Raw genomic sequence first — 27,886 nt, forward strand, 5'->3', positions numbered from 1 at the left:
AAAGTCCTTAACAAAATGTTAGCAGATAGAATTCAGCAATATATCAAAAGAATTATACAACTATAACCATGTAGGGGTTATTCCAGGGATGCAAGTCTGGTTCAATATTTGAAAGTTAGTCAATGTAATCTCACATTAATGGGACAAAGAAGAAAACTCACATGAGCATATAAATTGTTGCAGAAAAAGCATTTGGCAAAATTCATCACCCTTTTATGATAAAAACTCTCTGAAAACTAAGAATAAAAATTTTTCAGCTTGATTATCTACAACTAACCTACAAAACATACTTAATTCTTAACAGTGTTAATACTCTCTCCTTCTAAGCTTGGTAACAAGGCAAGAATGTTCACTCTCAATTACTCCTATTCAGTATAGTACTGGAAGTTCTAGACAGCATAAGAAGATAAAGCAAGGCAATAAAAAGCATATAGATCTGAAAGGAAGAAATAAAATATATTCACAGATAACATAAAGGTCTGTGTAGAAAATCCCAAGGCACCTACAAAAAAATTCCGTAATTAATAAGTGAATTCAGGAAGGTTGCAGAATACAAGATCAACACAAAAATTAGTCACATTTCTTTATATTAATAATGAATATTTGGAAACTGAGATTTAAAGTACAATTCCAGATTTCTTGGGCTTCCAGTTCCAGAAGATGGAGAAGAATACATGCTCATCTCTTTCTTTGAGAGCACCAAAATCACAACTAGCTGTTGAACAACTAGCCGTCGACGGGAGGACGCTGAACCTACTGAAAACAGACACCTCATGTCCAAAGACAAAGAAGCCACAGCAAGACAGTAGGAGGGGCACAACCATGATTAAATCAAATCCTATACCTCCCAGGTGGACGACCCACAGACTGGAGAACAATAATACCAAAGAAGTTCTCCCACTGTTCTGAAGGTTCAGAACCCCAGGTCAGGGTTCCCTGCCTGGGGACCTAACAAAGGGGCTGGGAACCCCCAGGGATCTGACTTTAAAGGCCAGTTGGACTTGATTACAAGACTTCCATGGGACTGGGGGAAACAGAGACTTCAGTCTTGGAGGGCACAAACAGAACCTTGCAAACACCAAGACTCAGAGGAAAGGAGCAGTGAATCCACAGGAAACTGAACCAAAACTGCCTGCTAGTCTTGGAAGGTCTACAGTGGAGGTGTGGGTTGGGTTGGGTTGTCAGGGGCTTACCACAGGGACAGGGGGACCGGCAGCAGCTGTTTGGGAAGGTCCCTTCTAGAGTAAACTCTCTTGGAGTTTGTCATTAATCAGACCATAGAGCCTGTGGACCCCAGGGCTGGGTCAGTTCAGTCACTCAGTCGTGTCCAGCTCTTTGTGACCCCATGGACTGCAGCATGCCAGGCTTCCCTGTCCGTCACCAACTCCCGCAGCTTGCTCAAACTCATGTCCATTGAGACAGTGATACCATCCAACCATCTCATCCTCTGTCATCCCCTTTTCCTTCTGCCTTCAATCTTTCCCAGCATCAGGGTCTTTTCCAATGAGTCAGTTCTTCCCATCAGGTGACCAAAGTATTGGAGTTTCAGCTTCAGCGTCAGTCCTTCCAATGAATACTCAGGACTGATTTCCTTTAGGGTTGACTGGTTTGATCTCCTTGCAGTCCAAAGGACTCTCAGGAGTCTTCTCCAACACCACAGTTCAAAAGCATCAGTTCTTTGGTGTTCAGTTCAGTTCAGTTCAGTCACTCGGTCGTGTCCAGCTCTTTGTGACCCTATGGACTGCAGCACGCCAGGCCTCCCTGTCCATTACCAACTCTTAGAGTTTACCCAGACTCATGTCCATTGAGTTGGTGATGCCATTGAACTATCTCATCCTCTGTCATCCCCTTCTCCTCCTGCCCTCAATCTTTCCTAGCATGAGGGTCTTTTCAAATGAGTCAGCTCTTCGTATCAGGTGGCCAAAGTATTGGAGTTTCAGCTTCAACATCAGTCCTTCCAATGAACACCCAGGACTGATCTTCTTTAGGATGGACTGGTTGGATCACCTTGCAGTCCAAGGGACTCTCAAGAGTCTTCTCCAACACCACAGTTCAAAAGCGTCAATTTTTCTGCACTCAGCTTTCTTTATAATGCGACTCTCACAGCCATACATGACTACTGGAAAAACCACAGCTTTGACTAGATGAACCTTTGTTGGCAAAGTAACATCTCTGCTTTTTAGTATGCTGTCTAGGTTGGTCAAAGCTTTTCTTCCAAGCAGCAAGCGTCTTTTAATTTCATGGCTGCAGTCACCATCTGCAGTGATTTTGGAGCCCAAGAAAAAGAAAGTCTTTCACTGTTTCGATTGTTTCCCCAACCATTTGTCATGAAGTGATGGGACCGGATGCCATGATCTTGGTTTTTCGAATGTTGAGTTTTAAGCCAGCTTTTTCACTCTCCTCTTTCACTTTCATCAAGAAGCTCTTCACTCAAGAGTTCCTCTTCACTTTCTGCCATGAGGGTGGTGTCATCTGTGTAGCTGAGTTTGTTCGTATTTCTCCTGACAATCTTGATTCCAGCTTGTGCTTCATCCAGCCCGGCATTTCACATGATGTACTCTGCATGTAAGTTAAATAAGCAGGGTGACAATATATAGCCTTGATGTACTCCTTTCCCAGTTTGGAACCATTTTGTTATTCCATGTCCAGTTCTAACTATTCCTTCTTGACCTGCATACAGATTTCTCAGGAAGCAGGTCAAGTGGTCTGGTATTCCCATCTCAAAGAATTTTCCACAGTTTGTTGTGATCTACACAGGCAAAGGCTTTGGCGTAATCAATAAAGCAGAAATAGATGTTTTTCTGGAACTGCTTTATTGATGATCCAAGGTAAGTTGGATGTTTGGCCTGAGGGCTGGGTCACCTTAAGCCAAAACCTTCCAGGGAGAGAGCCCAATCCAATTATCAGCAGATAATTGGATTAAAGCTTTACTGAGCAAGGCCCTGCCCACCAGAGCAAGACCCAGTTTTTCCCACCACCATTCCCTCCCATCAGGAAGCTTATAAAAGCCTCTTAGCCTCCTCCATGAGAGGGCAGACAGAAGGAGGAAGAAAAACCACAATTCCACAGCAACTAAAACAAAACTACATTACAGCAAGTTAGTCAGCATGAAAAAGCAGAAAGTTATGTCCCAGATGAAGGGACAAGATAACCCCCCAGAAAAACAACTAAATGAAGTGGAGATAGGCAACTTTCCAGAAAAAGAATTCAGAATGATGATAGTGCAGATGATTGAGGATCTAAGAAAAAGAATGGAGGCAAAGATTGAGAAGATCTAAGAATTGTTTACCAAAGACCTAGAAGAACTAAAAAACAAACAAACAGATGAATAAAACACTAGAAGGAATCCATAGCAGAATAACTGAGACAGAAGCATGGATAAATGACTTGGAGGACAGAATGGTGGAAATCACTGCCACAGAACAGAATATAGAAAAAAGAATGAAAAGAAATGAAGACAGCCTAAGGGACCTCTGGGACAACATTAAAGGCATGAACATTTGCACTATAGGGGTCCCAGAAGGAGAAGAAAGAGAGAAAGGACCTGAGAAAATATTTGAAGAGATAACTGAAAACATTCCTAACATGGGAAAGGAAATAACCAACCCAGTAGAGGCAGTGCAGAGTCCCAGGCAGGATAAACCCAAAGAAGAACACACTGGGGCACAGAGTAATCAAACTGAGAGAAAAACTAAAGACAGAGATAAAATATCAAAAGCAACAAGGGATAAATGACAAACAGCATATAAGGGAACTCCCAGCAGGCTATCAGCTGATTTCCTCAACAGAAACTCTACAAACCAAAAGGGAATGGCATGCTACATTTAAAGTGATGAAAGGGAAGAACCTACAACCAAGAATACTCTACCCAGCAAGACTCTTCTTCAGATTTGATGGAGAAATCGAAAGCTTTCCAGACAAGCAAAAGTTAAGAGAATTCATCACCACCAAACCAACTTTACAACAAATGCTAAAGGAACTTCTCTAGGTAGAAAACAAGAGAATAAAAAGCCCTACCTACAGAAAATAAGCCCAAAACAATTAAGAAAATGGTCATAGGATTATGCATGTTGATAATCACCTTGAATGTAAATGGATTAAATGCACTAGTCAAAAGACAGACTGGCTGAGCAGATGAAAACATATGCACATATGCACTTCCACTTTATTTGTAATTACCTTATATTGTTAAGTTAATCATGTTCCCATTATGGCTTGCAATTGTAATTTTCTTTTCTTTTTTTTTTCTGGCCATTGATTGTGAAAACTGATAACATCTTTTACTATTGTGATTATGTAACTATTACTCACTTAATACATTGTATCATAATTGGTCAACAGTGCTCCCTGGAGGTGAGGTGACAGCCCAGCTCACAGGTAGGACACAGCCAAAGACCCCACTCCCACCCCAGAGCTTGGTCTGCCTGGAACATCATCTCTGGGGCACAGGCGGGGAACCACGATTTGGTCTCAGAGGGCCTCTCTATCAAAATCAGGCTAGAGATGAGCGGCCAGAGGTACGTGTGACGTGATGTCACCGTGGAGTATCTGTCAGGCAGAGCAAGGGACTGTCGGCAATAACGACAGCTCACTTTTACAGAGTGATGCTCATTTCATGACCACCACCGTGCAAAGTGCTTTGCATGCTCCTGATCGCTCACAGCACACTCAGGAAGTCAGAACCACCCATGTCTGCACCATCCTTAGAGGGGACACTGAGGGACAGCTCACAGTTGACAGGTGGCAGGACTGGGATTTAAACCCAGGTCTGTTCACCAGGTGCTCATCACATGTCATCGGCAGCTGAGTGCAGCACGTGTGTGACCTCACTTAACCCTGTAAAGAAAGGCGCTGTCGTCCCTATTGTTCAGGGCAGATGACACCCCAAAACGGAGACCATCTACCTCTTTGGAGGAAAAGATGTGAAGGCGCCAGAGCTGCATTCTCAGGAATCCTGCTTCCCTAGCCCTGCCTCCTCCGTGCAGCCCTTGACCTCCAGAAATCAAGGCATGCCCTTGAACTCCCTGACCAATTTCCTCCTGTGACCATCAGCAATGCCTGGAGCTATGCCAGCAGACACTCCTAGCTGGTGAGCCAGAATATACCTCCGCATTCAGTCCTCTGTTGAAGACTGGGATCTTGTCCCCTGGCCTGGGAGTCCCCCACTGAGATCACTGGGTTGTTTTTTTTTTTTTTTTCTCTCTTTTGAACTTTTTATTTTGAAATAATTATAGACTCAAAGGAAGTGACAAAGATAGAAAAGTCTGGTGTGCCCTGTGATGAGTTTCTTCCGATGGTTACTTCTTACATAATTAGGTGTAGTACAACATGTGTGTGGTTCTAAGTCTTTTTATCTCGTATCTAGATGTACATAACCATTGCAGACAAGATACAGAATTATTCCTGTTATCGCCAAGATCACCCTTGTAGTCACATCCACCTCCCTTTCCTCCGCTATCTCTAACCAGTAATCTGTTCTCCATCTCTATCATTTTGATAATAGTAGATAAAAGGAGTCACATGGTACATGACCTGTTAGGATTTTTAAAAATATTTATTTATTTGTCTGCACTGGATCTTAGTTTGGGCATGCGATATCTTTAGTTGCACCACGGTAACTCTCAGTTGCAGCATGTGGGGATCTAGTTCCCTGACCAGGGATCGAACTCGGGCTCCTTGTATTGGGAGCTCAGTGTCTTACGGCTGGACCACCAGGGAAGTCCTTGGACTATTTTTCTTTTTTTTTGAACTCAGTATAATGCCCTTCAGAATTTTCCAAGTTGATGTCTCATTCCATTGCTACATAGTACTTGCTACATAGTACTCCTGGATATATCACAATTGTTGGCTGTATCCCAGGGAGTTGTGATACACCCACAGAGTACTATGTAGCAATGGAATGTATTATGTACATTGTACTGTGTAGCACACAGATGTAACACAATTGTTGAACCATTTAGTATTGAGGCACATGTGGATTGTTTCCAATTTGGGGCTGTTACAAACAAGGTGCTTTGAACAACTGTGTACAGGTTTTGGTGTAGACATGAATTTTTATTTATTGGGCATCAATGCCTAGAAATGCAATTGCCAAGTCATATGGCAGGATTATTTCATTAGGTTTTCAAGAGTGGCTGTACCATTTTACATTCCTACCAGCCAGGTATGAATGATCCAGTTTCACTGCATCCTCACCAGCATTTACTATCATTATTATTTTTAATTTTAGTTGTTTCATTGGTATGCAGTGATTTGCACAGTCTTGATTTGCATTTCACTAATGGCTAGTGGTGCTGAACATCTGTTCATGGGCTTATTTGCCATTTGTGTATCCTCTTTGGTGAAGTATGTTTTCAGGTCTTTTGCCCATTTCCTAATTGCCCATACAATCCACCTACTTAAAGCATATCCGTCAATGGTTTTAAGTGTATTCACAGCATGGTGCAAACCATCACCACAGCCAATTTTAGATCATCTCATCACCCCAGAAAGAAACTCATGACCATTAGCAGTCAACCCCTGTTTCCTCTCGACGCCTGCACCCCATCCCTAGGCAACAACGAAATCTACTTTCTGTCTCTACAGATTTTCTTTTCCTGGTCATTTCATAGGAGTGCAATAATACAATATGTAGCTTTTTGTGATTGACTTCTTTCACTTAATGTTTTTAAGTTCATCATTTTGCAGGATCTGTACAGTACTCCATTTCTTTTTATTGTCAATAAGTGGTATTTCATTGTATGGATATACCGTATCTTCTTTATTCACTCATCACTTGATAGACATTTGGGTTGTTCCCATGTTTTGTTTTTTATGAGTAATGAGCTATCAACAGTTGTGTTCAAATCTTTGGGTGGATGTGTTTTCATGTCTCTTGGGTATATACCCTAGGAATAGAATTTCAGAGGCAGATTGGAATTCTAGGTTTAACCTTTTGAGAAACTGTCTCGAGACTGTTTTTCAAAGAGGCTAGACAATTTTACATTCCCACTAGCAATGTATAAATGCTTTCATTACTATACATCCTTTCTAGCATTATTTGTTGCCACTATTTTGTATTTTAGCTGTTTAATAAGTGTGTGAGAATGATAGTTCACTGTGATCTTAACTTGAATTTCTCTAAAGGTTAATGATGTTGAACATCTTTCTACATGATTATTTTCTATCCATATACCATCTCAGTGAAATGTCTCTTCTCGCCTTTTGCCCATTTTTTTTTTCTTTTTTTGCTCATCTTTTAGTTGTTTGATTTTTGATGTTTTTGAATGTTGAGTTTTGAGAGTTCTTTATATACTCATTCTAGACATGAGTTCTTTGTCGGGTTGAGACTTGAACTATTTTCTCCTAGTCTATAGTTTGTCCTTTCATTCTCTTAAAAAGCTTTCCCAGGGCAAAAAGAAATTGATTTTGAAGTCCAGTTTATATTAGGGGTCATGCATTGCAGAGTGAGGAAGGTGGGGAAAGAAGGAGGCGTGGCTCCTCCTGATCTAAGTCTCCAGCAGCTCCCCAGTTCACTCAAAGTCCGAGTCCTGACTGTGGCCTAAAACCCTGCTGTGATCCAGCTCCCTTGGGCAGCTGCTCAGGCTCCTATACACCTCTCTAGGCATGCTGGTTGGTTTCCTTCTTGTCCCATGACCACCACAAATACATTCCTGTGCTGGACATTTGCACCTGATCTCGACTTTCCCTGCACCCACATCTCCCAGAAATCGACTGAGCTCCCTCCCTCCCTCCCTCCCTTCCTTCCGGTCTCTGTTCAGTTGACCGCTTTCTAAATCAGCCGACTTGCAGGCACATGCTGTCCTTCTATCTCTCTCAGCTTCCTTCTTAGCCCACTCGATATCTCACCACACGTTTATCTGGTCTTTGTCTATCTCTTCCACTTGATGTCAGTCCCAGCAGCCAGAGTGTGGGTCTTTCGGTTTGTGCAGCAGCCCTAGAGTCCAGCACAGGCTTGGCACAAGTAAGTGCTCAGTAAGCTTGTGTCGACGGAACAGGTGAATTCTAGGGGATCCGGCGCTGGGCAGAGTGTGATAGCTGAGTTGAGTGTCATCACTAAATGTTAGCCTATGAGATGGTCTTTATGTCAGATCACATCATTGTAACCCAAACTTTTAACGGTTTGCCTGTGACCTTTAGGACCTTTTGTCCTGTCTGTGAACCACCTAAAGTATTTTTATTTCATACATTTCTTGAAATCAATTCACTTGATTTGTTTTTTAACTTACTTCTTCCTAAGCTTTTAGCAAAAAAAAAAAAAAAAATCAAGCTTCTAAATATCCCTTTGGGGATGGGCATGTACATGTTGCTGTATTCAAAGTGGATAACCAACAAGGAGCTACTGTGTAGCACATGGGACTCTGCTCAATGTTATGTGGCAGCTGGATGGGAAGGGGGTTGGGGAGAGAATGGATACATGTACATGTATGACTGAGTCCCTTCGATGTTCACCTGAAACTATCACAACATTGTTAATCGGCTCTACTCCGGTACAAAGCAAAAAGGTTTTTGAAAAATTTAAAAACGATCACATTTGGCATGCTAGTTTCCTTTTGCTCAGACACAGACTAAGTGAAGTATGACTATTCACCTAAAAGTCCCTCCACACCGCTCCCAGGGACACCCCGCTCACCCGGCTGGCGCTCTGGCTGCACCCCAGGCAACACAGGGTTACTCCGAGGGCTCCGATTATTGACACTGCTCTGCCTCGCAGGGCGAAGTCCTTAGAGACATTCCTCCCTGACCAGACCTGCTGGAGCCAGGGGCTGTTGTCAGGGGCCAGGTGCGTCAGGGCAGGTTCCCGCACACGCACAGGAGAGCTGGTCAAAACGTCTAGTGGGGCTGCCATGAAGCCCCTGCTGTTCTCTGCCACCCTCTCCGGCTTCGGTTCAGCTCCTGGAACTTGGCCAAACGTGCTTCCACTTGGGGACTTCACACGGGGTGTCCCTGAGTGACAGTCCTTCCATACAGACACTTCCCCGTCCCTGAGACCCTAAGTCTCCTTTCGTTCTAGTCTCTACCAGCCTTCCCTGTTGGGAGCAGGGGTCACATGTAGCGGCCAGGTGTTCTGTCTAAGGTCCTTTATTTAATGTCCTTCTCCCTGAGTGACTGCCAGCGCTGGGAGGAAGGGGCAGGCCTCAGGGTGGGGTCCCGCTCTGCAACCACCTGCCATTCTGCCTTTCTCCTGCACGGGGACAACCCATTCCAGCTAAAGTAGCCTCTTCCCCTTCCCACTCAACACAGTTTGGTTATTTCTGCCTCTAGACCTTGACTTTGGTCTCTGTTGTACCCTCCACCTTCTCAAAAAAAAAAAAAAAAACCAGGGCACGACCACCTTCCTCAGGAATCGCCCGAGTCCCCCATAGCCCTGCAGCTCGATTCTTACTGCCCCTTCAGCAACTTCATACTCACAAGCTCCTGCTGCTTCTCACCAAAACGGCAGCGATGCACAATGGTCAGTGCAAGGGAGGGGGTGGGCCTCTAGGGCCAGGGCCCAGGTGGGTGCTCAAGTCAGGACTGCACAGTCCTCAGCTGGGGGCCCTCGGGGAAGTCATGTCACCTCGTGGCCTCGGCCCCTCAGATTCTCCACGACAGTGCACGAGAATCACCAGACGTGTATGTGCATGCTGAGTCACTCAGTCGTGTCAGACTCTTTGCAGCTCCGTGGATTGTAGCTCACCCGGCTCCTCTGTTCATGGATTCTCCAGGCAGGAATACTGGAATGGGTCGCCATGCCCTTCTCCACCAGGAAGAGTCATGAAAACACAGACTGCTAGGCCTGGGTATGGCCTGAGAATCTGCCTTTTTGGCAGATGCCCAGGTGAGGCTGATGCTGGTAGTGCCAGGACCCCACTTGGAGAACCATTGTCAGAGTCGTCAGGGAAGGCGGACGGAGATTAATTCATGTAAACCAGGTAGAACCGTGGGGCACGTAGCAAGCACTCAGCAAAAATGTTAGTTGTTGATACCAATTCATGCCAGAGAGTCTGGCCTTTTTTAACTTCAAGAAGACTTGAGTCCAGGGTCTGGTCACACCATTTCCTGGCTCTAGGACCCTGGGAAAAATCACGGGGCTTCTTGGAGCCCCAGAGTTCTCACAGGGTTGTCCTGCAAGAGGTGGAGGGGGAGGTCCCTTCCCAGGATAGCCCAAGCTTGCTAGAGGAGTTCAATACACAGCTGGTGCCTGATGGATATTTCTTGAATCAAATGAGCTTTGAAAGATTGAGAATTCCCTGGTGGTCCAGTGGTTAAGACTCAGGACTTTCACTTCCGGGGCTAGAATCTGATCCCTGGTAGGGGAAACTAAGATCTCACAAACGACATGGCACAACCAAAAGAAATACTTCATTTAAAAAGAAAAAAAGAAAGATTGAAGCTGCAGAATGCAGCATAAATGTGAGGCATGGCAGTCAAGCCTTCAGGCTCAGGAAACAAGGAGACCCGGGGTCCCCCTGCAACCCACAGGGGGCGGGGTAAAGTCAGTGAGTGAAGCCAGTCGGGTGGGGGACGACAGGGAGTGGTGGGCACCATGGCAAATCGGGAGCCAGGCTGCTTCCGAAGAAGCAGCCGCCATCTCTGCCAGTGAGACACAGCAATATGGAAGAGCAAGCCTAGGGCTCTTGCTCACTCTGACTGTGGCACAAGCAGGAAAGAGGGTTGTTAGGTGAAATCACCCAGCAGTCAAACATGACCTCCCATGGACCACAGCTGCCAGATCAGAGCAGGAACAACTTAAGAATGGCTGGCCTGGGTGCCGGGCTAGAATCCCTGAGGACCCAGGGGGAGGGCAAGGAGGTGGGTGGCAGGCTTCCCAAGGATGGGTCAGAAATCACCAGGAACTAGGCGGGTATTTGGCTTCAGGGCGTTTATTTCACATCCCTTCGTACAGGTTCTGGGGCCAGGTGTGGGGGCAGGAGACCAGGCAGGGGGTAGCAATAAATAACATGGACAGACGGAGCTCCCCTCCAGACAGATGAGGTTAAAGGAGGTTAGAGGGAAGCTACAGGTGGAGGTGGGGTGCTGGCGGGGCAGGGGCAGCTGGAAGGAGGGGGAGGCCAGGCCCCCAGAGCTCTCCGTCACCTGCCCCGGCCCTTCCCTGCCCCAGCCCCCACGACTTTGGGGAGGAAGGGAGCCCGCAGCCAGTGGGGGCCAGCGAGGGTCTTGGAGGGGGTGGGTGACCGCACAGGGTGTCCCCGGCTCCCTCACTTGACGCGGATTTCAGCATACTCGGCTAGTTCCTCCGTCAGGGTATAGCTGTCCTTGGTGGGTCGTTTCCCCAGGTCCGAGTGTGAATAGCTCAGGTCCAGCTCCGGGGGTTCTCCCCGAAGACCCAGCAGCCTCCTCTCTGATCCCAGGCGCCTCTCGCTCTAAGAAGGGAGCCAGCCCATTAGGCGGGCCTGTCCCACCTTTCCCAGCTGCAGATGTGGGGGTCACTGGCACCCCCACGGCTCTAGAGCAGAGTCCCACGTGAGCCTCCTTCCTCACCCAGCCGACCCAGCCCTTGGGAGCCCTGCCCGCACCAGTGCTCCCTACACAAAACAACTTTCTCGCTGCTAAGCCTGAAAGCTGCCCCCAAATTCACTGTCTCCAAGAAACCTTCCTCAACCTGGGAATTTGAGGGGCACCCAATTCAACCCATAACACCTTTCTAGATGGAAGCCACCTGGTCGGGAACCCACTTTTCCCAGTTGTTGTGAGTGCCTATCTCAGCAGGTTCAGGTCTGGTGTGGTCCCTCCTCAATCTGGGACATCCTCCAGGTGCAACTTCAGCTTCCCCATCACGCCTGCCATCCTTGACCTCCCTCCTTCAGACACACACACACACACACACAGAGGACAGTAGCCACAGACAGACAGACGGGAGCAGTAGTGGGACAGAATAGACAAGGCCAGGGGGTGCTGGGCAAGGCCACACTGAACTGGGGACCAACCTGGATGCCTGACGGGGACGCACACACATGCACGCCAACCCCAAGGCCCAACACGGGCCCAGAGGCGGGCACACTGAGGCCCCCGGAACCTACCTCCTGGGGTGCTCATTCCAGGGTAGAGACCTCTCTGAACTATTGGAGAAGGAAATGCAGTCATAGACCCAGGCGGAGAGGGTCAGGGCTTTCGTGGGCCCCGAACTCTACAGCCCCACTCCAGCCTCAGCCTGAGCGCCCTGTCCCAGCCCAGGGCCAAGCCAGTCTCAGCAGATCCTTTCCTCCCTTTCTTTGGGGCCAGCTCCCCCTCCACCCAGGGCCTCCCAGGCCCCTCCCAGGCCCTCAGTGTCCCCAGCACCCAGGATCTCCAGCCAGCTTGGCGCCACGGGACTCTGGCCTCACCTCATATTTCTCCGGCGCCCCGGAGATGCGGAAGTCGCTGCTGAACACGACAGGGGGATTGTCCCCGCCCGAGAAGCTGGGGCTTTCCGTCACGTTCTTTCTGCAGGGCAGGACACGTCAGACCCAGTGCAACTTTCAGGTTCCCTACTCCTCTATTTGCAGTCCCCTCTACCCTGGCAGTTTGGCCCAAGGGACTCCAGAGCTGCTTCCACCCATCTCTAAGATGGGGTGGGCGGCCGCTTCAGTGAGCAGCCTCTTCCCGTCCATCCTAGCCCATCCTTCTCCTGCTTCACAGCTGAAGACGAGCCACACCTGGGCCCCAGTCTCTGCCATCTTCAGGACCCCTGCCTGGCTCCTCTGCGTTCTCTGGGGCCATCTGTACCCCCTGGCTGCCAGGATGCGGAACGCAGAGATTAATTCCTTGTCAGGAGAGCTGATGTGTGTGTAACACAAGGAAGAGAAATAGCAGTAGGTGGGTGTGACTTGGGACTGGGGAGTGTTTATTGATACCACAGATTATGTGTAGTTGTTGGAGTTTCTGGAACCCACTGTGACTGATGCTGTGGCTGCCAGCCAGGGTAGTGGCTCTCCACATCACAAGGGAGGGGCAGGAGGAGACAGCAGAGAATGTGGGGCACCAGTGATGACTGGTGGGAAGGGTCCCATCCAGGCACCGACACCTGTGACCCAACCACGGCCACAGTCCACTGTCCTCCGCCCAGCTGAATTCTCACAGCGGAATCTGCCCTCTCTCACCCACGCCCAGCCTCCAACTGGTCTGCCCGCCCCTGCCCTTGGAGGCTCCCTCCTCCCACCCCACCACGCTCCAGCTCAGCCCCCGTAGGCCACTCACTTTCTGCGCGTCTGGGTGATGTAGCAGACGATGGCGATTAGGATGGCAAAGGCCACCACGGCTCCCACAGGTCCGATCTTGGCCCACATGAGCCGGTCTGAGGAAAGAGAAGACCCAGGCACCCTCAGGGCTGTTGGTGGGAGTGAGGACACCAGAGTGCTTAGGAGACGGGCTGGGGCAGGGGTGGGAGCGAATGTATTTATGCAGCAGCAGGCACACCCTTGCACTGACTGGCTAGTTGAGCTATTGGTGGGGCCCGTGAAGTGTCAGCAAGCTTGGGGCAGCCTCTCCTAACTGGCCGGAAAGCGCATCTTGACCACCCGATCGACACATAGCCAAACCATCACTCAGCGGCCAGTAATCAGCCTCGGGGAGGGGAGCTTAGATCCAACGGGGGTCCCATCTGTCCCTTGACTCCCAGCCCCAGGCCGCTTCACTCACGGGCTCCCTGGAAGGGCAGCTCCAGGCTCTTGGTGCCGTAGAGGTTGTGGGAGGTGCAGATGACCCGGGGTGGTGCCTGGGCCTGCCCCCGCAGCGTCAGGATGCTGGTGAGCAGGAGGCCGCTGCGCTCTGAGTACACGAACTCGCGCTCCGTCTCGTTCACGGTCACGTTGCGCAAGGGCAGCTCGAAGGCCACGGACGGCTCCGGGTTGGCTTTCACCACGCACAGGCACTGCACCGTGTCGCGGGCTGCCGCACAGTGGGACTCCAAGAGGATCACAGGGGCGACTGCGGGGGCGAGACAAGACCCGGTGGGCTGGGGATGGGGCCTTGGGGGCTTCTGGGCTGAGATGAGCTGCCCGTGCCCCCTGCACTCTCTCTTGTGTGTGCTCGCTCAGTCATTTCAGTCGTGTCCGACTCTTTGAGACCCCGTGGACTGAAGCCCTCCAGGCTCCTCTGTCCATGGGATTCTCCAGGCAAGAATCCTAGAGTGGGTAGCCGTGCCCTCCTCCAGGGGATCTTCCCGATCCAGAGACTGAACCTGTGTCTCTTGCATTTTCTGCATGGCCAACAGATTCTTTACCACTGAGCCACCGGGGACTTCCCACACTCTCTCTGACGCCCTCTCTAATGCTGCTCACCTTGTAAAATATAAATCAGATAGATTATAGGGACTTCCCTGGTGGTCCAGTGGCTAAGACTTTGCACTCACAATGCAGGGGGCCAGGTTCAATCCCTGGTCAGGGAGCTAGATCCCACGTGCTGCAACGAAAACGTCTCACATGCCGCAGTGAAGATCTCAAGTGTTGCAACTAAGACCTGGCGCAACCAAATAAATAAATATGTATTTTTAAAACATGAGGGGCTTCCCTGGTGGCTCAGTGGTAAAGAATCCACCTGCCAACACAGGAAACACGGGTTCGATCCCTCACCCGGGAAGATCCCGCATGCCATGGAGCAACTAAGCCCATGCACCACAACTACTGTGTGCTCTAGAGCCCGGGAGCTGCAACTACAAAGCTCACGTGCTACAGCTACCGAAGCTGCGTGCCCTAGAGCTTGTGCTCCTGCAACAAGAGAAGATATCACCATGAGAAGCCCACACACCACAACCAGAGAAAAGCCCATGCAGCAACTAAGACTCAGCACAACCAAAAATAAATACAATCTAAACAAAAAAACCCTGAAATAAAATCTTTAAAAGTGATAAATATAAATAGATAAATCAGATCACGGCGCTCCCTGCTTAAACTCACCCCCTCCAACTGCTCCTCGCGTCACTTAGAATAAAACCCCAATACTTTGCTTTGGTTTGCAAAGCCCTGTAGGACTTAGCCACACTCAAATCTCCTGCTTTCACTCTGGCTCACTCCCTTCCAGACACACCGGCCTCCTTGCTGTTTCTCATATTCGTGGGATTTTTTCCCACACCTGGAGGTCATCCGTTTCTCCCTCAGCCTAGAGCACTTCCCTGACACCTGCGGAGCTCACACCCTCACTCCAGGCAGCTTCTGTGCAGACCACGATCTTTCTCTGCCCACACCATGTAAGCGGCACCTCGCTGCACTAACAGTTCACTCGGGTTTGCTCCTCAGCACTTATATCTACCCGAGTTACATGCTGATGTGACTGCTCTCTTATTTCCATCCAGACAAATGCTTCCTCTGTCTCCACTCTGTCCCCACTGTTAGAATATCCCTTTCTTTTTTCTCTTTTTGCCACACTGAAAAGCATGCAGGATCTTAATCCCCTGACCAGGGATCAAACCCATGCCCCTTGCAGTGGAAGCTGGGTCTTAACCACTGGACCTCCAGGAAGGTTTCCAGAACATCCCTTTCACCTGGCGGGAGCTCTGGGAAGACTCATGGGATGAGCAACTGAGTTCAGCCAGCTCTGTCTCCAGGCCATCCTGCAGATGCCCCCACTCACTCCCTGGAGACCCTGCGTCCTGACCCTCCCTCCCTCATAGGATGCACCAGACACCACCCTCCACCCAAGATAATTTTGTTGAGCTTTACTGCCATTTGAATTACAAAAATGATACTGGGATGGTTTTTTCCCTTTCATTTTGCAATATGAAATTATAATAGAACATTGAATGTCGCTTTTTAATCTATGTTCTCTTTCCTTCTGAGAGTTTGGTACTCACCTCTGCTCACTCTAGACTGACCTTTGGTTCTCAGTCCTGAGTAAATCTCACTTCCATATGGACAAAAGATCCTTGGCCCACCTTTGTTGTGGCTCAGTTGTGTCTGACTCTTTGCGACCCCATGGACTGTAGCCCACCTACCTCACTTATTTTCAATTTCCAGCCAAAAAGAATATGCAGGTAACAGTGATGGGGCAGGGAGCCATGAGACTTGGGTATTTGCAATAGGGATCATTCCATTTGGAATGGGTACATATCTCTAAGTCTAGTAAATAAAAAGTTAAATAGTCCAGATTCTGTTTAAGCCAACGTGTATATGCTTGCTATGTTGTTGCTTAGTTATTAAGTTGTGCCCAACTCTTTTGGGACCCCATGAACTATAGCCCGCCTGCCTGTCTCCTCCCTCCATGGGATTTCCCAGGCAAGACTATTGGAGTGGGTTGCCACTTCCTTCTCCAGGGGATCTTTCCAACCCAGGGATTGAACCCATGTCTCCTGCATTAGCAGGCGGATTCTTTACCACTTAGTCACCAGGGAAGACTGATGCTTACTATAGTATTAACGAATTAACACACCACAGAGTAAATTAGCAATGACCAACCTGAACTGACAGTGATTATTTTAAAAAGTAAAAATCTTTTCATTCTAGACTGTAGCACTAGTACAGCTCTGACAGGGCTGCGGGCATGCTGACGACCTGCTGTGTGCTCAGCATCTTTGCAGAGTTGCCGGCAGCCCCGAGACCTGTGAAACCCTGACTGACACTAGACAAATCCCAGGTCCCACAAAAGATGGGAAGGCTTGGGGGTGGGACAGCTTTGGCTTGAATTCCAGCTCTGCCATCTACTGGCTGGTGGCCGGAACCAGGCCACTCAGCTTCCTGGACCTGCAAGATGGACTTCTCATCTGTGCAAACAGGGGTAATGGGTGCTTGACTCACCAGGGGCTACGGAGAATACACTCTGAAGTGGGAGCATGAGTGTGTTGAAAAGAAAGCTTAACATCCCACCTAGGGATTTAGGATTAGATAAAGCGACTGCAAAGAGATCCAACCAGTCCATCCTAAAGGAGATCAGTCCTGGGTGTTCATTGGAAGGACTGATGCTGAAGCTGAAACTCCAATACTTTGGCCACCTGATGTGAAGAACTGACTCATTGGAAAAGACCCTGATGCTGGGAGGGACTGGCGGCAGGAGGAGAAGGGGATGACAGAGGATGAGATGGCTGGATGGCATCACCGACTCGATGGACATGAGTTTGAGTAAACTCCGGGAGTTGGTGATGGACAGGGAGGCCTGGCGTGCTGCGGTTTATGGGGTCGCAAAGAGTCGGACACGACTGAGCGACTGAACTGAACTGAAAGCGACTGAGCACGCGCGCATGCACATCGAAACTTTCCAGCAGAGGGCGCACGTGAGCAACGCCTTGGCAGCAGGAAGGCGGCGGATATCCAGCCAGGAGTTCAGGGAGGTGAGTGGGAAATTAAAAGGGTGTTTAAGACTCATAGAGCACGTGGGGCTCCTGTCAGGCCCTGTGGGCGCTCACCATAATATCCTTAATGTAAGATACTGTCACACTCATTTTTCAGAGAAGAGAGTCAGAGCTCAGCAAAGGTGAAGTCACTCGTCTGGGATCACACAGCAAGACGGAAACAGCGCTTGGATTCAGACCCAAGTCCATTCAGCTCTGTCGGGGGCTGGGCACCAGTACACTTCTACTTCTTCATATCAAACTCGGGTGATGAGTGATCCCTACCCCCAGTCACATTGTTGTGAGAGCGAAACAGGCCAATATGTGCAAAGGGCTCAGACCTGCTCATCACAAGATCTCAGAGAGGGTGAGCGCCCTATAGGTCCCCTGCTGGGACCCCCTCCTCAGGAGCACCCACCGTTGTCAGTGAGCATGGAAGCCCCAGTACTAGGGGACACAGACTTCGGGGACAGAGAGGGGACTGAGGGATGGTTCTGCCAAGCAGCCTGAGGCTGGACTCCCAGAGTGCAAGCACTGTGACCCAGACCTCGGAGCCCAGCGCTGGGCTCAGCAGGGGTGGGGGTGGGGGAACGGCTCTTGTCCCCTCTGGCACATCAAAGGCCTTGAGTCCTTGGGGACCAGGGACTTCAGGGGAACTGAAGCAGCCAGAGGTTTACGAACTGGACAGACAGGGTCCAGAAGAATCTTGACACTGGCCAGCCTCCCAGCTGCATGGCCTTGGGGGATTCTGTCCTTCAGTCTCTCCTCAGTGAACGGAGATGATGACAATATGCAGCTGCTTCAAGAGGTGACCAGGGAGGGGGTTGGGGACTTAGTGTTTAATGGGGACAGAGCTTCAGTTTAGGAAGGTGAAAAATTGGGGAGATGGGTGATGGTGAGAGCTGTACAACAGTATGAATGTACTTAGGGCCACTGAGCTGTACTGTTAAATATGGTTAAGATAGTGCATTTTATATTATGTGACTTTTACAACAATTAAAAAAACACATAAAAAGAAAGAAAGAGGCCATCATAATAACACGTGCTGGGTGGGGATGCAATCCTGGTTCAGGACAGGCCCTTCAGTGTTGTTTGCTGCTGACACTCTTACTGTGCTTCCCTGGTGGGTTAGGTGGTAGAGAATCTGCCTGCAATGCAGGAGACCAGGATTCAAACCCTGCTGGGAAGCTCCCCTGGGGAAGGACACGGCAGCCCACTTCAATATTCTTGTCTGGAGAATTCCATGGACAGATGAGCCTGATGGGCTACAGTCCATGGGACAGGATGGTCTGTGACTGACATGAGGTGGAGTTGTGTGTACATTCAGGGGCTTCCAGCAGGTTTTCAGGGGGTTCTCTGACTCTTACACCTAAGAAGCTCTGATTAGGGAAGTAGATATAACGAGGAAAAGCAAGAGGAAGAAGGAGGGGCATGTATGAAGAAGGCAGAGTATACACAACCCATACACATGATCACGATTGATGCTGGGAGAGAGGAAACTGGGAGGAAAGATGTCCCCAAGATGAAAGGTCAGCAGAGCAGTGACGGCCATCACCTTGCCCTGGAATAATCTGTCTGCACTTTGCCGACAAAGCCATAGTCAAAGCTATGGTTTTTCCAGTAGTCATGTATGGATGTGAGAGTTGGACCATAAAGAAGGCTGAGCACCAAAGAACTGATGCTTTGGAAATGTGGTGCTGGAGAAGACTCTTGAGAGTCCGTTGGACTGCAAAGAGATCAAATCAGTCAATCCTGAAGGAAATCAATCCTGAGTATTTGCTGAAGCTGAAGCTCCAATACTTTGGCCACCTGATGTGAAGAGCTGACTCATTGGAAAAGACCCTGATGTTAGAAAAGATGGAAGGCAAGAGGAGAAGGGGACAACAGAGGATGAGATGGTTGGATGGCATCACTGACTCAATGGACTTAAGCTTGAGCAAAGTCCAGGAGTTAGTGAAGAACAGGGAAGCCTGAAGTGCTGCAGTCCATGGGGTTGCAGAGTCAGACTCAGCTTAGCAAGTGAATGACAACTGACTGTGGCCACTTGCAGACTATTGAGTATGGACTGTGTTCAGTACCTTCTGACAAACTTGTGTGGTGGGGACCACAGTAGGTGGAATAAGTGAGTCTGGAAGTGGTGAATTTGGAGACAAGTTCCAGAGGCCAGGCTGGGGTTGGGGAGGAAGCAGAGAGAATGGAAATATGGAGGTGACATTCCAGAAGGAGGTGCTGGAGGAGGGGAAGTGGAAACCAAGACTCGGGAGCTATGACCTGATGGCCGGGGTGGGAGCGGGGTGTTGGCAGTGCTGTCCAGAGAAGGGAGGTCAGGAAGGGGACTGGTTGGCAGTGGAACAACGAGCTCCATTCCCAAGACAGTTAGCTTTTTATCTGCATGCATCTCATCTCTCTGGCTGTGCTATATCTGTTAACATGGTTGGTGTCCTCTCGGTCCTATCTCCCGCCTCCCACTGAGCCACACAGCTCATGCACATAACAACGGCTTGATCAATGTATTCTGATGTCATAACACAGGATGAGGTCAGCTTTGGGCATTACAGAAGAGTGGAACCAGACTGCTGCATCTGAATCTCAGTTCTGCCTGGGTGACCTGGGGTGAGTGACATAACCCCTAAGGGCTTCAGTTTCCTTCTCTGGAAACTGGGGACAGTAAGAGAACCTCCCTCACTGGGATGCCAAAGAGGTGAAAGAGTAGGTTCCTGTCAAGAGCGCCCAGCAGTGCCTGGTCCCTAACGATGCTCCACGGGGTTAGAGGTTGCGGTTTTTGTTTTAGTTAATGCACGTGTGCTAGCCTGGTGGCTCAGAGAGTAAAGAATCTGCCTGCACTGTGGGAGACCCGAGTTCGATCCCTGGATCAGGAAAATGCCCTGGAGAAGGGAATGGAAACCCACTCTGGTATTCTTGCCTGGGAAATCCCACAGACAGAGGAGCCTGATGGGCTACAGTCCATGGGGTTGCAAAGAGTTGGACACAACTGAGGGACTAACACTTCTACACTTCAAAGAAGCAATGGCCACAGGATTCAGAAATATCCTTGGTCAAAAGCCCATCCCCGGGTGTGGGAATATTATATTCTCAGGTGGGACTTTTTTTTTTTTTGGCCAACCCTCACAGCATGTGAGATCTTAGTTCCCCAACCAGGGATTGAACCCATGCCCCTGCACTGGAAGTGTGGAGTCTTAACCACTGGATTGCCAGAGAAGTCCCTTAGGTGGGCCTTTTCTTGCTGTGGATTCAGCTTCCCCACCCCCATCTGCTGGAGCAAAGCTGACCCTTGGTTGGGATGCTGAATGTCCCCCATTGAGCTCCACCACAGGGGTGGGTGGGCAGGAATCAAGCCCACCTACTCTCATCAGGGGCAGAGGGTTGGGGGGGGTACTCACACTCCACGGACAGGTTGAAGGCGGTGGCCCTCTGGCCATACTGGTTCTCAGCCACACACCAGTACTCTCCGTCATCCTCGGGTGTGACGGCAGGCAGCTCCAGCTGTAGCTCACTCTCGTAGATGACCGTGGCCAGAATCTGCTTCTCCTTGAAGATGGTGAGGATGGGATCCGGGTTGCTCTGTGTGGAGCACAAGATGGAGACTGTCTCGCCCTCCACGGCCACCACTGTCCCGTTCACTGTCGGCTTCCAGGGTGCATCTAGGGGGCAGGACAGGGGGCCAGTGGTCAGAAGCCAGGGGGGCCTCTTCTGCCAGCCAACTCTCTCCCCTAAATGTGACCCCCAACACCCTAATTGGAACACACCACTTCAGGACAGCCCAAGTAAGCCCAGGACTGGCTGTCTCATTTACAGAGATTCTGCAGACACGGTGCTTGTGTCTGAGTCCTGGCTGTACCCCTTCCCAGCTGTGTGTGGACCCATGTCTTAACCCTTTGGGCCCCATTTCTTAAATCTGGAAACTAGGCTTAATAATGTTCCCAGCTTCATAGGGGTCACTGAGAACAGACTATGGCATGCACTGCTTTAGGCTGAGCAAGGCAGATGACGATCTCTGTCCACGTGGACAGATGCTGTATAAGGAAATCAAGTATCCAGTTGGCAAGATGGGGAGGGGCACTTTGGAGAAAAATAAAGGTGGGATGGGAAGTCAGGGTAGTTATGGCTTTAACTAGGATGCTGAGGGAAAGCTCCCCTGAGACTAGAAGGGGGCCAGGAGAAGGCAATCAGCCATGGGGATGTCTAGGGAAAGACCATTTGCGTAGGGCACTCAGAAACTGCTGAGTAAATCAAACGCTGCCTGACGCTGTCATTTTTATTATCCCCAGTCCTGGGCACTTTTCCTCAATAAATATTTGTGAGTGAATGAATGAATGAATGACCTCTCCTTGGCTCCTAGCCAAGAATCCTGTTTGACCCGCCCCTTCCCCCTGAAGCCCTATAATGTTCCAGAGTGCCCACAGGGGCTGGATCAGGCTTGGGTTCCCCTCAGCCCTCCCATTGAAACTGTAATAGGGCTTATGTTAAAATGCAGATTTCAGGGTTTCCCTGCTGGTTAAGAATCTATCTTGCAATGCAAAGGACAGGGGTTTGATCCCTGGTGTTGGAACTAAGATCCCACCTGTGTGTGTTCAGTCATGTTTGACTCTTTGTGACCCCATGGACTGTAGCCTACCAGACTCCTCTGTCTGTGGGATTCTCCCAGAAGGAAGTGGAGTGGGTTGCCATTTCCTTCTCCAGGGAATCTTCCCAACTTAGGGATCAAACCTACGTCTCCTGCATTGGCAGGAGCCCCTAAGATTTTAGGCCCACACGATGCAGCCAAATAAACAGATATTTAAAATAATAATAATAATAATAAAATGCACATTCCTGGGGCCAAGCCCAGCTCTACCCCCCAGGAAACTGAATTTAACAGGCTTTCCTGGGTGGGCAGGGACCACCTCTGACTCCCTCTCCTCCTAGGCAGGAGATTGGTGCCCAGTAGGTGTTCAAGAATAAAAGAACTCCTTAACCTTAAACTTCCTCTCCATCTTCATCTCAACTACAGGCATGACCTGACCGCCACCGCTACCCCCAACCCTGGCCCCCCAGCTCTGCCCTGGGCGAGGTTGGTTCCCCAGTGCCAGGTGTGTGGGGCGCACAGGGTGGCGACTCACACATGACGCTGAGCCCTACGGTGCGGTTGTCCTGGCCATAGGTGTTCTCAGCCAGGCAGAGGTAGACGCCGTCTTCGGCGGGGGTCACTTCGTCCAGCTCCAGGGACAGGCTCTCGGCCACGGCCTCCCGGAGCACCGTGCCATCCCGCATCCAGGTCAGCAGCGGCGGCGGGTTGCTGTCGGCCCCGCAGAACAGGCTGACGTGGGAGCCCTCGATGGCCTCGACCGTGGAGTTTATCTCCACGATCACCGGGGGGTCTACGGCGTGGAGAGAGGACACAGGACCTCAGCTGGCGCGCACGCAGGCCCCGCCCCCGCCCCTGACCCCGCCCTCCCGCCCCGCCCCTGGCCCTGACTCCGCCCTCCCGCCGCGCCCCCGGCCCTGACCCCGCCCCCGCCCCGCCCCGCCCCCGGCCCGCACCCAGGCTCACACTTGATGTCCAGGCTGGCGTAGCCCTCGAACTGCAGAGTGGTGTTGGGGAACGAGGCCTGGCAGCCCAGCCGGTGGCCGTTGGTCTCCCTGGTGGGCACAAAGTGCAGCAGCGACACCTGCACCCAGGTACCCTCCTCCTCGCGCAGCCGCCCCAGCACAGTCGGCTCCCCGAGCCCCTCGTGGCCCAGCCAGCTCAGCTCTGGGTGCAGCTCCGGGCAGTTGTCAGGCACCATGCAGCTGACCTCCACTTCTGTGCCAGCCATCACCTCCGGGGGGACCACGATGTTGGGGGTGTCTACATGAGCCCGGGAGATGGAGGGTGAGGAAGCAGCGTCGCCCACCAGCCGTCCCCCACCCACAGGCCACTGTCGGACTCCATTCCTGGCGCCTGGTTCCTCCCCGCCCTGGGATGCAGAGTTCCCCACAATCTGCTCTTTTCCTGGGTACTGTTCACCCAGAAGCCCTCGGCAGATCCAACGAGGGATGTAATAATAATGGAAACAACAATATAGTGCTCTGAGTACTTCACCAGTGTTTGACTTGCCAGTCCTTCCAGCCATGCTGAAACTAGAGGGTGGGTAATGTTATTTTGCTCATTTTATGGATGAGGAAGCTGAGGACACAGCTAGTACCAGATAAAACTGAGCTTCAAACCCTGTTGCTCTTGCTTCATCATCTGTGCCCTATGTGTGCGTGCTCAGTCACGTTCAACTCTTTGCAAGTCCATGGACTATGTAACCCACTAGGCTCCTCTGTCCATGGAATTTTCCAGGCAACAATACAAGAGTGGGTTGCCGTCTCCTCCCCCAGAAGATCTTCCCAACCCAGGGATGGAACCTGAATCTCTTGCATCTTCCTTCATTGACAAGCAGATTCTTTACCAACTTTGCAACCTAGGAAGCTCCGTGCCCCAGACAATATATTATATTCCTCAAGAAACTTTTCTCCTTCCTATGTTTGCTTTGCTTTACCTTCCACGTGTGTGTGTGTTGTGGGGGGTGTGTGTGTCCTAGAGCTGTGTCTGTCTGTCTGTGCCGGTTTGGAGTTGGGGGCGGGGACTCTTTCTGCATCAGGGCTGTAATCTGGCTCCTCACATGGTCTCAGAGCTGATGGGGAACCTGAATCTAAGGGTTCCATGCCTATCAGGGCCTCTCAGAAATGAGGCAGTGGACCCTACTCTGCCCAAACTGGTCCAGAGCTGCATTCTATTTGGTGTAAACTTAAGACATTAAAAATATATATATATCTGAAGTAGCAGCCTATGCTGAAAATACACAGCTCTGGTTCCCCTTGAAAATTCAGAGAATTTCCTGGCCATTCAGTCGTTAGGACTCCAAGCTTCCACTGCAAGGGATACGGGTTCAATCCCTGGTCAGGGAACTAGGATTCCCCCATCACACTTGGCATGGCCCAAAACAAAACAAAACAACAAAAACTCAGACTGCCTGAGATCTATGGCCCTGCATTCTCATGCTACACCATTTAGCTTGAGCCGAACTCCGTGTTTCAGGCACTACTTTGCGCACTTGACAACTATTCCCTTATTGAACTTTAAGTGCTGTTCTTATCCCCATTTTACAGAAGAGGATAACAAGGCCCAGAGGATTTCAGCAAACTGCCTACAGTAGCCCAGCTAATACAGGGATGCAGAGGCCTTACTGCAACCCCTGAGCCCCACTGCCTTTCTCCTGGGTGTCTCTGAAGAGTAAGAGCACTGCTTTCCTCTGGGGAGGACAACACAACTCGGGGCCCTGCTTTGCCCCTTTCTGTCATCTGCCTGGTCATGTGGGCAGAGGCTTGGCACCCCTCCCTCCAGCCGAACCAGCAAGTCCTTGGTTCTGCCGACCAGACCCTCCCCAGAGGGGCACTGGGAGGTCTTCCTGTTTCCCATGCTCCCTGCCCCCAGCACAGCCCTCCGAGACTCACTGATGATGTCCAGGACGCTGTGCTCAGAGAAGGTGTACTGGTTGTAGCCCCCCAGGTCCCCTCGAAAGTAGTATTTGCCGCCCAGCTCGGGGCTGAGGTTGCTGAGCAGAAGCGTGCAGTTGCGCAGGCCCAGGTCCCCCAGGAGGCGGCTGCGTCCCTGGAAGCTCTCGTGCACCACCTGCGTGCGTGACTTGAAGACCACCGGCGGGTAGTTTTTCGGATAGGGGCTATTGAAGTACCAGACGCCGTGCACGACGGCCGGCCGCAGCTCATCAGGGAAGCTGAAGCGGCAGGGGATGGAGACGCACGTGCCCTCAAAGGCTGAGATGGACGACGGCATCCAGGCGCCCCACTGACCCCCACGAGAGGCTGTGGGTGAGCAGGACCACTGAGGCTGAGAGACACATCCTGCCTGGGTGCCCCCAACTCCCACTCCCATCACCCCCCACCACCTGAGGGGTCCAGGGACCCCAGCCTGCTCAGGGGCCAGGACCCATGGACCCCCAGACCCCCAGGCATTATTACCTGAAATCATAATCCAAAACAGAGACAGCGCCGTGAGAAATATCATTTTGTACAGCAAGTGAGCAGAGCTGGAGAGGGGAGAGGAGAGCGTTCAAGGCCCAGGGAAGTGAAAAGTAAGACTTCAGGTAAGAGTTTGGGAAGCAGCCCGTTCAGATGTTAGCTGCTGCTGCTATTAGTATTTATGATCACAGACACATCTGTGGCATCAACCATGTACCACCCGTGGTACTCTACTATACAAATTCATTTGAGGTAAGTGCAATTATTATCCTGTTTTTGTAGCTGAGCTCCAGCAAGATTGAGTAACTTGCCCAAGGTCACACAGCCAGCAAGCAGCAGAGCTAGGATTCAAGCCCTGTCTGCCTGTCCAGGGTTGCAGACCTCACCACCAAACTGTCCTGACTCTACGTGGGTTTGTTGTCATTCAGTTGCTCAGTCATGTCAAACTCTTTGCGACCCCATGGACTGCAGCACGCTAGGCTTCCCTGTCCTTCACTGTTTCCCGGAGTTTGCTCAGATTCATGTCCATTGAGCTGGTGAAGGTATCTACATGGCTAGTGACGTGCTAATAATTATCTTCATCACCATGATGCCTTTGGGGATCTCCAGAAAGTAAGGATAGAGCCAAGTTTGGATGAGCAAGAGGAAGCAGGAAAAGCCAGGAGGAAGGGAAGTTGGAACCCTCCCCACTCACCTCTGTCTCCCTGAGTTGGGAATGCCTTCTGGTCCCACTTGCAGCTGTCAGCCGGCCAACCTGGAGCAAGAATCAGACAGGTGCAAGGAGGTGGGGGCCCGAACATCCCCCACCCCCGCTCTCAGGATCCACCACGAGTCGTGGCCGTTGTCAGGCTACCCACACCCTCTCTGTTGCCCATGGCCTCTGGATGTTTGAGACCCTCCCACACAGCCTCAAAGCTACTCTGTGGTCACCTCCCGTGGCAAACCACGATCGAGAACTCCAGGGAAGCCAAGGGGAGCAGCAGAGCTTTGGGGTGGGGGGAGGTGAGGGGTGTGAATGGGGCAAGGGAGCACTTGTCCCATGGCTGAGGCCTGGGGGTGGCAGGCAGGGACCCAGCCCCATCAATGACTGGGTTTCACAGCATCAGCATTCCCAACATGCCGCGGGAATTCCTGCCGCCCTCTCCCGCCCCACAGACGGCCCCTGGTGTCCTCACCCTCCAGAGGCCAGAGCCTGGTTACAAAAGAGGTCTGTTCCCTCAGGGTGAGGGCACCTTGTCCTGGGGGGCTTCTGAGGTAGGTGGGGTCGAGAGAAGAGCTGGGAACGCCTGGCCGGGCTCTGAGTGGAGCCAGGAAGGACCAGGGACTGGGGTTAGTGAGTCCCCAGCACCCGGTTGCCCTGTGGGTCGCCTCGGGTTGGAGCCAGGGTTTCCAAGTGGCTGCTTTCTTGGCCTCTGACACTGTCTTCCCACGGACAGACGCACGCAGTCAGACACATGCAAATGCTGGTATGAAATGTTACAGATCTGGGCAAAACCAGAAGGAGCCAGCCCACCCCAACAGCACTGCTCAGGACCTTGCACACATCAACAGGCACCGGGACCCACGTGCAGCAGATACTCACACACACCTGCACCCTCCTGCCCACCACACACCTGGACAGGCACAGGCGTGGCCATCAGGCACACGCACTGCGTGCCATGGTCCCAAAGGCACTCGGACCGGCACACACACGGAGGTGTGGCTGTGGCCAGCCCCACCCAGAGCCCTGCCGAAGAACACATGGCAGATGCCATCTTTGTACCTGCCTCAGGGAGGTACGGCGGGTAGACACAGGTGAGGGCCACGGGCCCAGACTTATGAACCAAGCGTGTAGACCACGCATTCTGAATACGGATGAAAACTGGTTCTTGGGGATGGGGTCCAGAAAAGCCTGAGTTATTACGATGGTTTGTGGCTCTCTAAAAGGCTGTGGTACATAAACACAAACAGTCCATCCATTATCTTAAGATTTCATGGGGGAAGTGGGTTTAGGAAAAGCAAGTCTGAAAGGTTTCCTTAGTGAGATGTTAAAAAAAAAGACTGAGAAACACTGACGTGGATTAAGGCTCACTCAGAGAGGTGCACGCGCCTATGCACACATGCTCCTGTTGTGTGCTCAGTTCTGGAACTTGCCCCCACCCCCGTCCCCTCCCAGATGGCAGGATACAGACCTGTGATCACCTGGGCATCCTTTCACTCTTCTCCTGGCCCTGGACCACTTCCACCCCAACTGCCACAAACCTAGGCGCCCCAGGGCAGAATCTCCACCGGAGGGGTGCTGAGGAGGGCGCCTCATTCTCTCTCTCTCTGTGGTTTCCTCCCAAAGCCCTGTCAGTGTCTGTGCCATGATCCCAGCCCACGCCCAGCGCGGTCCTGAGCAGCACCCTCCCCCATCCGAAATTAGTGGCCGCTCACAGCCACCATCCACGGCCCAGAACGCCCTGCGCTGCCCGCGCCCTGGCCGCCCCTGCCCCGTGCTCTCAACCCGGGTCCTCTGCTCTCCTCCGCGTCCCCAGCACTCTCAGCTGCAGTACTCACTTGATGCTCTTGCTTCTGCACCCTCTGCTCCGCCGGCCCTGCTCACAGTCCCCTGGCCTCCCAGGGTCTAGGCCCCCACTCGCCAGCCCCTCCCCTCCCCCCGGG

The 27,886-nt window shown here is 51.1% G+C and overlaps 1 protein-coding gene and 1 non-coding gene across 3 annotated transcripts; one reads left to right on the plus strand and one right to left on the minus strand.

Moving 5' to 3' along the window:
- Positions 1 to 10,849: 10,849 nt before the first annotated feature.
- On the minus strand, positions 10,850 to 27,860 carry MAG (myelin associated glycoprotein). 2 transcript variants are annotated; one of them, XM_043437357.1, is made up of 11 exons: positions 27,782 to 27,860; positions 25,938 to 25,997; positions 25,244 to 25,311; positions 24,719 to 25,087; positions 22,791 to 23,087; positions 22,360 to 22,617; positions 20,641 to 20,901; positions 13,621 to 13,908; positions 13,180 to 13,276; positions 12,327 to 12,426; positions 10,850 to 11,366 (listed from the first exon to the last, which is right to left on the minus strand). In XM_043437357.1, exons 3-11 carry the CDS (start codon positions 25,287 to 25,289, stop codon positions 11,202 to 11,204), a joined length of 1,881 nt encoding a protein of 626 aa, XP_043293292.1. In that variant the 5' UTR covers positions 25,290 to 25,311; positions 25,938 to 25,997; positions 27,782 to 27,860; the 3' UTR covers positions 10,850 to 11,201. The 2 variants fall into 2 exon arrangements, with proteins under 2 accessions (XP_043293292.1, XP_043293293.1); XM_043437358.1 differs by lacking the exon at positions 24,719 to 25,087.
- Positions 14,297 to 14,368, plus strand: TRNAV-CAC. Its single transcript has one exon. It is a non-coding gene; the product is annotated as a tRNA-Val (tRNA).
- Positions 27,861 to 27,886: the final 26 nt, after the last annotated feature.

The sequence above is a fragment of the Cervus canadensis genome, chromosome 18 (genome assembly GCF_019320065.1).
Source record: "Cervus canadensis isolate Bull #8, Minnesota chromosome 18, ASM1932006v1, whole genome shotgun sequence".
Classification (NCBI taxonomy): domain Eukaryota; kingdom Metazoa; phylum Chordata; class Mammalia; order Artiodactyla; family Cervidae; genus Cervus; species Cervus canadensis.

Excerpts from the sequence above, each read along its gene's own strand:
- MAG (XM_043437357.1), bottom strand. The coding sequence starts at position 25,289 with ATGATATTTCTCACGGCGCTGTCTCTGTTTTGGATTATGATTTCAG. Across the intron at positions 25,088-25,243 it reads GTTTTGGATTATGATTTCAG|CCTCTCGTGGGGGTCAGTGG; the intron begins GTAATAATGCCT and ends GCTCACCCACAG. Across the intron at positions 11,367-12,326 it reads GGGCGCCGGAGAAATATGAG|AGCGAGAGGCGCCTGGGATC; the intron begins GTGAGGCCAGAG and ends CTCCCTTCTTAG.